At 46.8% G+C, this 10397-nt stretch overlaps 4 protein-coding genes across 4 annotated transcripts in view; 2 read left to right on the plus strand and 2 right to left on the minus strand.

Annotated features, from left to right (window-relative positions):
• Positions 1 to 277: 277 nt before the first annotated feature.
• On the minus strand, positions 278 to 720 carry LACBIDRAFT_307544 (uncharacterized protein; the record flags this gene model as incomplete). The annotated part of the gene is made up of 2 exons (XM_001886126.1): positions 278 to 415; positions 463 to 720. 2 exons carry the CDS (start codon positions 718 to 720, stop codon positions 278 to 280), a joined length of 396 nt encoding a protein of 131 aa, XP_001886161.1.
• Positions 721 to 889: 169 nt separating this feature from the next.
• LACBIDRAFT_331737 (uncharacterized protein) lies at positions 890 to 3300 on the plus strand (the record flags this gene model as incomplete). Its single annotated transcript, XM_001886041.1, has 9 exons — positions 890 to 910; positions 1145 to 1220; positions 1408 to 1602; positions 1662 to 1865; positions 1920 to 2163; positions 2213 to 2360; positions 2413 to 2475; positions 2523 to 2711; positions 2761 to 3300. 9 exons carry the CDS (start codon positions 890 to 892, stop codon positions 3298 to 3300), a joined length of 1680 nt encoding a protein of 559 aa, XP_001886076.1.
• A 1548-nt stretch (positions 3301 to 4848) lies between these two features.
• LACBIDRAFT_307547 (uncharacterized protein) lies at positions 4849 to 5281 on the minus strand (the record flags this gene model as incomplete). Its single annotated transcript, XM_001886127.1, has 2 exons — positions 4849 to 5000; positions 5056 to 5281. The coding sequence occupies 2 exons, from the start codon at positions 5279 to 5281 to the stop codon at positions 4849 to 4851; spliced, it is 378 nt and encodes a 125-aa protein (XP_001886162.1).
• A 2509-nt stretch (positions 5282 to 7790) lies between these two features.
• LACBIDRAFT_331739 (uncharacterized protein) overlaps positions 7791 to 10397 on the plus strand; it is a gene marked incomplete at both ends in the record, with an annotated part of 3459 nt that continues 852 nt past the window's right edge. Inside the window, 7 exons of the mRNA XM_001886042.1 lie at positions 7791 to 7853; positions 7904 to 8220; positions 8271 to 8377; positions 8451 to 8560; positions 8689 to 8695; positions 8760 to 8940; positions 9067 to 10108. Of these exons, the coding sequence (XP_001886077.1) occupies positions 7791 to 7853; positions 7904 to 8220; positions 8271 to 8377; positions 8451 to 8560; positions 8689 to 8695; positions 8760 to 8940; positions 9067 to 10108 (1827 nt within the window). The remainder of the gene's footprint in view (positions 7854 to 7903; positions 8221 to 8270; positions 8378 to 8450; positions 8561 to 8688; positions 8696 to 8759; positions 8941 to 9066; positions 10109 to 10397) is intronic.

Genomic DNA, 10397 nt, shown 5'->3' on the forward strand with positions numbered 1-10397 from the left:
GAGAACTCATGGGGGAGGGTAAAGTACTGTCAGATTCCTCTGGAATTCCTGGATTCCAGCCGGAATCCGGTAGGAATCAGTGGAGGAATGGAAAGTATTGGTGTCTGGGTACTTGATTGGCAAACCACCCTTTGCCATCCATCTGAACCAATTGTATGACCTTTTCAGAAGTTGGTCGACGCCCCCTGGTGGAAAGGTGATGTGAGTATTCCACCATGCAAACTCATATGCAGGCCGGATACGGTCATCCATGAAGGCTTCCTGAGGGTGCAGTGGGTTACCCTGGAGACAGGACTTTAAAAAGGGAGGGATGATAAACTGGCAGGAAGGTGAGCTCAAAGAGAAAAAATCTGGGGCAAAGTTTTATTTTATGCCCATAGGCACATGCCATGCCGAGAGTCGCTATAATGAAACCCTAACCGAAGGAATGAGTTTAGCCAGGCGCGGCAAAATAAAGCTCACCTGTTCGGCCGACATGTACTCCAACCAACAATTCTCGAACTTGGGGTCAATGGGGTTTTTGAGCTTTGATGTCAAAATGGCTCTGAATCGAGAGGGCCAGTAGCAGAGTACCTCCCGGAACTCTTGCTTGTCCTTCCAGAGGAGATTAGCCACTACAGAAGAATCTCTGGTAAAAACTGGAGGCCATATCTTCAGCACCTTGTCAACCCATTGCTCTGCTTGGCGGGGGTCAAATGACAGGTGTTCTTTTGCATACATGGTGGACAATGAGAAAGAATAGTTTGATTCAACTAGTATTAGGTACAGTGTTTTGCATGTGAGATTGCACAACGAATCTCACGAAAACTTGTTTGTACATGTAATGTGTGACCTTGGTTGTCTTGGTGTCACAGCCTGGAAGGTTGAACGTTGAGCGTCGACCCCAACAATGAACGCTCGAACCTCGAAGGTATGCCAATGGCACGTTCACCTTTTCACACTGAAAAACTTCCCAGCTCGAGCCCCGACACCAGTTTACCCTACTCACCTTTTGCTTCTCCCCACACAAAACAACAAGCCATAAAGGACCCAAACGCTGTGGCGCACACTTAAAAACTACCCGGTTTTGAATTCTTCATGGAGAATGTACATTATGAAGGTGTTTCATGGGGTACATGTTCTCATACTAAATCCCTCATTCTAGCTATATTCAATTTACTCAGCAGTTGGAATAGCTTGGTTTATGGGGTGCGGGCAGGGTCTTGGTGATCCCAATATCAGTAGGTCTCGAGACCACTTCACGAGGCTCACCAGCTCAATCTAGTCTGCTTCACGAGGCTCACCAGCTCAATCTAGTCTGCTTCAGGACAAGGATGAGGATGGATGGAGCTTGCAGGGCAGCACCATATGTGGAAACTGCCCGCTCGTCTCGCACTCAAGCGCTTGAGTGGAATTCTTGATATATAGTGGGTGCTCTCCTTGGATCTACTCCAACTCAACTTATTGGGTTCCGTTCTCAGCCAGAAACTCAGAAAAGTCGTCAATCCCAACAAGCCATGTCCAACAAAGAGAATACTGCACCCGTTGGCCCTCCTCTCCCTCCTTTTGCTGCGTCGCCTCGTCGCCCGTCGGATTTTTGGTTGAAGAACCCAGCCTGGATCGGTGACACATTTTTTTTATCTCTCCAACATTGTCCAAACTAATCTCTTCATTCCATATAGATGGGGCCATTGACCCTCCTCATTTCTACCATAGCCATGACGAAATCGAAGCCGCTCTACGTGCCACAGGTGTTTCTTCGAGGCCATATGCAGATCAACAGGCTGCACTTTTAACACCTACCCCGAACCACTATGCAAACATCCAGCCACAGGGACAGGCTCTCAGGGAAGGTAGAGATGTTCTCAATGCTGCAAGCAATGCTAGTAAGTCATTGCAGGTCTATTGATATGATACAACTTGTTGATGCTCACAATCAGGCCCCGGCCATCTCATATCGGTTGGAATGGTCTATGCCCTCGCAGCGGCACCTGGTGCTGGTGGGCGTGCCCCGAAGGGACTTGTGAAGCAGAAGCCGAAGACCAAGATGACCAACATCGTCCTCGATCAAATCACTCGCACTGACTTCATCAAGGCTTTCCTCGCGACTCACAATCTGTCCGACAAGTACAGCCCTGGGGTCCACTCTGGACCTGACTTCAAATTGTCATGGTCGGGCTCGCCGTATGTTGTTTTTTCTGTTCTGAAAGTTGCCCCACTTATCTATCTGCAGCGGTGGCAAATCCGGGGCAGCAACCATCCAAACGGATGACGAGTTTCGTGTCGCTTTGGGACATCTCCTCTCCAAACCCAAGGTCAAATGCACGGTGTCAGTTGAGTTTGACCTTGATAACATGATGGGGTTCCGCATCCAGCAACTGGTAAGACACCTCTTTCTCTTCTTCTATCTTTCTGATATCTTTATATCATTAGCTCCCTTCGGCGGTGGATGCTAACACTGAACCTACAGATGGTGAGCTCGTCTATGGGACCAGAGTAAGTCATGTACTCTTTTTCCAACCATGTGTGCTCATGGTTGATAGGTTCCACATCTCGATGGTTTCAGCGAGGTGACGCAGCTGCATGGGTCCATCATCATGGAGTTGAAGGCAACATGGCCTTGTTCAACTCATCTTAATGAGCATGGTGGTGCGGGCTATTGCTACATTACAAACACATCTGAACATGTCCGACTCAATGCTAGGCGGTTAAAGGCATGGGCAGCTGCTGTTGTATGTTTTTGTATAACTTATTTGTTTGCCACTCAACCTATTCTTACAGGCTGCACATGTCGCAACGAAACATGTTCCCCCCAACATTTCGGAGTTCGATGGTAGTCGCGATGGACGTCTACCTGGACCTAGGCCTCGAGGCCGTGCAGGGCCAGGGCCATCCGCCGCCACTCCTAACCAACTTGGTGACATGATGCAACTTATATCGGGGTTGCTTCCACTCCTTGGAAACATGTCTCGAAAGCGCGTGCACTCTGAGTCATCGTCTCCTGCACGCCGCAACCCTGTCACTCCTGTTTGCAAGGCACCTGTGTCCCCTCCCCTTTCTCCCATCCCCGCATCTGACTCTGAGCTTCGATCATGCCTCAGTGACTTCGCGGAGGTGAAAGGCATTGATCTGACTGCATGTGAACAAGCTTTGATCATGCTTGATCTCACCCCAGATATCATCCCCGATGTACCTGTCCACCGTTTGTGTGATATCACTCATGCAACAGAAGGCCAGATCCTCAAGCTCCATGTCTTTTGTCGTGGATGGAATGCTCACCTTGAGGAGAAGAAGGAAAAACAGCACCGCATTGCTCTTTGATGTCCCATTTACATAACTAATACTGACCTGATTGTACATATCATATTCCACTGACCACAGTTGCACATATTGTATTCCGCTGACCATAGTTGTACATATTGTATTCCGCTGACCATAGTTGCACATATTGTATTCTGCTGACCATAGTTGCACATATTGTATTCCGCTGACTGTAGTTACAAGTTGCTGCATTGCTCTTTGATGTTCCAATTACATTACTATACTGACCTGATTGTACATATTGTATTCCGCTGACCATAGTTACAAGTTGTAATTTTCAGAGAATGAGTATCCACAGTTTTCGATCCACCCTTCTGCCATTTCTGGTGCAACAAAGAGTACAGCCTGTTGAATCAGCCAAGGTCTGACTTCAGCGTTGATAGCATCAGCCTCATGGCGACGAAGCCATGCTTTGATAGTATGGAAAGCTTGTTCAATAGGGTTGTAGTCGGGAGAGTAAGGTGGAAGATAAACAAGTCTGGCACCTTTGATGGATGAGAGTTTATTTGAATAACAGAGTTACGAGATTGTAACTTACCACATTCATCCTCAATGATACGTCAGATCTCTTCGTCATGATGTATCGCACAGTTGTCCACAACTACAACACTACATGGTGCAGGAAATGGGTTTAGCTGTGGTGCCTGGAAGTAAAATAAGTTGCAAAGGCAAATGGAGAAGTGAAACAACATACAAGTTGCTGATCAACAAATTGGATGAACTTTTCCTTGTTCACAGATCCCTCAAAGATGTCAAGGGCAATGATACCTTTGTGTGTCAGGGCAGGCAAAACCGAAAACTGCTGCCCACGAATAAATGTCGCACAAGAGATACATGCCCTCCCAACTGCTGCCCAACCATCTCTACGTTGATTTGTTTGGTCATCAACACTAGCTTCATCCAGCCAGACAAAATATTCTGCAGGAATGTCGCCATACTCAGCTTGCCAAGTGGCACGCAAGAGCTCGTTCCGCTCGATGGCTTCATGTGAAACCTTCTTTTGGCTGATTGCAAGCCGCTGAAGAGCACGTGAGATGGTAGAGATGGAGACATCAATGTTTCGGTGGAGGAGAAGCTCTTGTTGCAGTTCATCAAGGTAAATCTTGGGACGAGCATCTATGATAGAGGCTAGATAGTTGATATCACCCATGTCAAGGCAGCGTACACCCCCACATGGTCCCGCAAATGGGTTATCGACAGTCCCATAATCCCGATGAAATTGTAAGCTGTTGTAGACAGTACGGAGGCTGCAGCCAGCCAGAGTATGAATGTCAGAAGCAGAGATATGCTGCTTGTAATGCCAAGTTATGATACGTTGCCTCATCTCATTTGAAAGTATGGGTGCCATTAAGTATTGCGAAGGTTGATTGTGAGGTGCGTATGGTATCTACTAGCACAACCAATATTCATTCTAGATCCAAGATCCGAACCCTCTGCAATGTGACATCAGTCACGGACTACATGTACAAACAAGTTTTCGTCAGATTTGTTGTGCAATCTGACATGCAAAACACTGTAATGCAATGGCCTCGCACATGACCCCGGCATTTATAAATTCTTCAGTGGCCTGGAAGGCCAGTTCTTTCCACATACTGATTTGAAATAGAGGCGGGTCCAGTTCATTTTGTTTGGGATCAAGAGATGCTCTTCTGACCACCGGTCATATCGAGCTTTTGCTCTGAGCCAATTCACCCGATATACTTTGATTTGTCTGGTTTCAATTAATGTAGAGTGATAAAAGTGACTGGATCTGACCTTGTTCCATGTATGTTGAACCCGATGAATCATCAGCCACAGCCATATTCCAGAACCATGGCAGAGCAATATTTCTTTGACCCCAGGCGTTGCCATTGTATACTGTAGTTAGTGCCCTTGTATCTTTTTTCCCTATCAGCTTGTATCGGTCACGAGTGCCCCGAGGAGCATTGAGCTGATTAAGAGCCCATTGAGCTTGGTTGTATGCCCAGAGAGCACTTTTCATATCACGATCCGATCCTTGTACAGCATTGTAAGCCCGAGTTACACATTTTTTCGATTTCTTGGCTCGAATTCTCTTCTGATAAAGGAATGACTTGTAACCGATGGCTTCCCATAAACGCTTCGGAGCGTTATTTGCAGTACTTTATAGTGCCCCACCCATTCCTGCAGGAATCCACAGGAATGGAACTGGAATCTGGTGAATTTACACTAATATACACTTCTTATTTAGTTATCCTCATCATCCTGGACTTCTTCATCCAAACCCAAGTTATCCTCCTCACCTTCTTCTGGTTTCTTCATCTGCTTCCTTTTTGCTAGATACATTTACACTAATATGCACTTCTTCACACTGACTTAAAGGGTATGAACACTTTCTTATAATATTTATATATTAAAACTCAAATCTACATCTAATTTACTATTTTCTAAGTTAAATGAAGGGGCAGGAAGGGACGGAGGAAGGGAGGAAGGAAGGGAGGGAGGGAGGAAGGGAGGAAGGAAGGGGGGAGGAAGGGAGGGAGGGAGGAAGGGGGGAGGAAGGAAGGAAGGGAGGGAGGGAGGAAGGGAGGAGGGACAGGCAATGGTGTGGGGCAGGCCCTGGGGAGGGGATGGAGGGGGAGAAAGTGGTGGGGACTAATGGTACTCATGTTGCGTCGTCTCGTTCCTATGTCATGTCGTCGTTCCTACGTCGCGTTGTCGTTGTCATCGCATTGTTGTTGTCGTCGCGTCATCGTCTCGTACCCACATCGTGTCGTCGTCGTCGCGTTGTTGCCTCGTACCCACTTCGCGTCGTCATCGTCACGTTGTTGCCTCGTACCCATGTTGCGTCGTCGCGTTGTACCCACGTCACATCGTCGTTGTTGTTTTGCCACCTCGTTCCCATGTCGTTTCGCCGCCACGTTGCATAGGTGTCACGTTGATGATGCTGGTGGGCGCATGGTGTGTCGTTCGTGGCTGGCTGGCGTGGTGGGCCCTGGTTGATGGTGGCGCCCGTGGATCGGCCACGTCATTGTCGTGGGCGCTCGTGGATTGTCGTGGTGCCGCCTCGCTGGCGGTGGTCGCTTCCGTTCGTTGCTGGTGTGGTCGTGGCCATTGTTGGGTCGTGTGGTGTGGTTGTCGTTGTTGTCGTTGCCAACATGGGTGGTGGGAGGGAATGGAAGTGGGGGGACAAGGATGGTTGGTGGTGGGTGAAAGGAAAGGGTGTTGCAATTGTTTGGTAATGTTGCCTTTGTTTGGTAACAGAACTAAAATAAACAAACAAAGGACCGGATTCCGTTACATTCCGTTCCTGTGCATTCCGCGGATCATTCCGGTATCAATTCCGGAATGCCCAAATTCCGCCGGAATGGTAAGGCACCGGAATGATGAAAATGGCAGGCCTCCCTGCCAAATTTCATTCCTCCGGAATCCACAGGAATGACCGGATTCCTGCAGGAATTAGGGGGGCACTGATAAGACCTCGTTATTTGCCTGGGCCACTCTCAATTCTATCTCTATGCACCAGGCTTCAATGTGGGCGTAGCGGGAAAGAGGAAAATGTGGCCGTCGAATAGCAAATGCAAACATTCATAACAGATTTGCATTTCCAGCTAGGTAAAAATTCCTGGAGTTTGTCAAATGTTTTCCAACTTACAACAGACCAACTCTACAATTTATGCAAGAAGGGAGGCCAATGTGAAGAGACTCACTCTGGAGCCAATGTGACGAGACTCACTCTGTATTTGATCCAACCAGTCAGGCTGTTGTATCCTTAAAAAGTTGGCAGTAAGACTGGGATGAGCACACACCCAAGCCATAAAAGCCGGCCAGCAGGACTGGATAATAGTCAATTAGAAACACAATCTCATATTTCATACACTTTGCATACTCTTTAACGGCAGCTTCTTGTGAACTTTTAATTTTTATCACCTTCAATATGACTGCAAAATATCAAGATCTGTATGTCGCCGGCAGCCTCATCATACATTGGTATAAAGGTAGCTTCAATATATACCACCATAACTGTGTTACCAGTTTAGTTACTTAGATGGACCGATGATAATTACAGATGGACATAATTACAGAGGAAGCTAATTAAGGTTTTGTCCTGTGATGCAATCATAACTGTTCCGCTATTTAAGCTATTTAAGGTTATTAAGGTCTGTTCTTTTCCGTTTTGTGTTTGATCTTCTGTGCCGATCAGTTATGTATATTTTTGATAGATGATATATAAAGTAATTCCCTTTCCCGAATCAGGGGTGATTGTTTGTTCATTGTATTTGGCATGAGTTGTTCTCCCTCTCTGCTCCCGACTACCATTTTCCATCTACCTCTTTGCTCCCAAATACCATTAATTATATCATTATGAGTACTCATTCTCAATCCCCTGAACCATCTGCCCCACTTTCCAGTCAAACCAAGCACCACATTGGACCGATGAAGAAAGTGCTCTGTTGGAAAAACATCGGGAGGAGTACAGAGATGCCAACGACGCTGCTTGTGCTGAGATATTTTCTTGAGTTTTGCAAGACATGCTCAACATACTCCCCAATGGAAAATCGTTCAAGAAGGAAGAAAGATCAGCTGTTAAAAAAGTAAGTACTTTTTCCAGAGGCCCTCTAATTGATTCCTGACGGACTTGTAGGATATTAAAGAGTGGTTTGCCCAGTACAGTCGTAAGAGAAGTCAGAAAATGCTGAGGATGGGAAAGTCGTGGCACACCCGGCGTGTGTTCCAGCATGAGAACAAGGACGCCATTGATACCGAAGCGAAAAGGCTTTGTGCCGAAGCCATTGAAGAGGGACAAAAGAGGCCTAAAGGGGGAGATCCCACTCATTTTGATTTTTGGGAGTGGGTCGTGACTCAAATGATGGGAAAACTGAAGAAAAGGGAGAAAGACGTACTGCAGAGGACAGCCAAGGAGTACAACAAGAAGGGAGTTGACCCGGAACTCAAGTCCAAGTAAGTTAATTTTCATTATTCTAACGTTGGCTTATCTGGACCTTTGGTAGACTGGCTGTAAAGAACTGCACAGCTCGGATGCATGCATTTTCCAAGGAACTTTATGACACAATGGGTGTCTGGGTCTTTATCTTAGGATGTTATCTGAAGCCCGATGGTAATTTGGACATCTCGACATACGACTTCAATCAAGAACTCGGCAATGGGAAAGACTTTATTGATAACCATAGCCGGACTTTCCATGAGGAAGGAATATTGGTATCTTCTTGGAGAGCACACAATGAAGAATACTATGGGTTGGAGGATCTTGCTTCGGCCGAAGGAGGACACCGATCCCAGGGTGCTATGACTTTGAAGAAGAACCTATACCTGGAACCTATTCTACCTGATCCATTGAAACCACCACTTAAAACTTCCCGTGATATTTAAATTTGGCGGCTGAATGTTCTTCATACATTTGTCAACCAGCACTATAGTAAGCCGGTCCCCAGAGATTCTTGCCCTGTATCACTAAACATTTGTCTACTTAGATCTTGCAGCTGGGCAGAGTAAGGGATCGGCTCCTTGGACGGCTATTGGATCAAAGTTACTTGACTTCATTGATCTAGAATATATACCCCCGGCTTGGAGATCAGTAAATGGAGAAGGTAACAACTTTTACAAGTTTCTTGATCCCTCCAAATTCCCAATGGAGATGGTCACTGAAGCTCTCCAGTTTTGGTATGAACGTCAAGAACAACACAAAGTCGCCTTTTGATTTAAATCCTTTCTTGAGGGGAAAATGCTGCTGGAAGCACCTCCACAAAGGAAAATCAAAGTTCATGTTCCTAAACCTCATGTTCATAGTGTTGGGAAGGGCAAGAAGCCCAGCAGAAGCAAGGGTCAAAGGAGAGGGCGGGCAGCAACCAAGTCACCGTCAGATGAGGAAGCCAGGCCAAAGAGAAAGGAAGGGGTGGAAGATCGGCAGTTCGATGACAACAGTTGGAAGGATTTGGATGTGGATAAGCCGGCCAAGAAACGAACCGAACAGTTTTCTAAGGATGACTGGACTCCTGATCGGGATGGCTCCGATGACGATGGAGAAGACTTGGACATGGAGAAACCAACCAAGAAACCAACCAAACAGCATGACAAACATCGTGAGGATGGCTCTGATGATAGTGACTCAGACTCCAATAATGGTCAAGAGAGGCCGAAGCAGGATACTCTGACTGAGCCCACAGTGAAACCTAGCAGGGTCAACCCGACCTTGGAAGAGGATAGAGACTCGGCATCAGATTTGGGCTCAGACGATGCTACAATCATGGTAGATACCAGCCCCAAGCTTCAGCCTCGGTACAACAACACCTGGGCTCTCTCCCATGAAGTACCATCAGACAGTGAGGTCTTGGCTGATGATACATTTTGGGAAGCCGACCTGGGCTGTGGGGTGGAATCAGCTGATCGAGCAAAGAAGAGAAAATTCACTGATGAGGAGGATACACCCTGCAAGTTTCCTCGGTTAGAGAAGGGTTATAAACTTGGCCCGAGGAGTGCCCGACCAGGCAAAGTCAAATGCCGAGCTGCCTCAGCTGTTATCCAAGCCACTGTCAAACCAGCTCAAGCAACCAATCTGAGGTCAGACACAACCAAAGCTTCGAATAGCTTTGATTTCACTAAGTCAAGTGGTGTCAACGCAAAACGACCAGTCCCTTCAAAACAAAAGGAGTCAGAGGCCGGTCCCAGTCAGCAACCATCTATTGATGTCCCCACCAAGCCAAAACCAAAACCTCATCCTATCATGAAAGGCAAGGTTTCTACAGGGGAACTCGGTATAGTAACCCGAGAACGGTTGAAAAAGATTGCTGAAGAAAGTGTTCGTTCCACCCGGTCCAAGAAAGTTTCATTCGTCAGTTAAACCTATCATGTTTAATGATGTTAGTCATTCATGCCTGGGTGCGAAATACATAGCATGTTCAATGATGTTAGTCTGTGTCCGGTTTCAGCAGTGTCACTTTGTAGTTCATCATGTTTTCCTATCATGAAAGGCAAGGGTTGAAAAGGTGTTCGTTTGACTAAGTGAGCTGGGAGGCTTGTCTTACGACCAATTAAATGTGAGCACTATCCGGCAGTGGGTATCTTCAACCATGCCCGGGTGCAAACTACATAGCGAACCAACCTCGGTCTTGTGATCTAAT

This window comes from Laccaria bicolor, genomic scaffold (assembly GCF_000143565.1).
Source record: "Laccaria bicolor S238N-H82 LACBIscaffold_35 genomic scaffold, whole genome shotgun sequence".
Lineage (NCBI taxonomy): Eukaryota > Fungi > Basidiomycota > Agaricomycetes > Agaricales > Hydnangiaceae > Laccaria > Laccaria bicolor.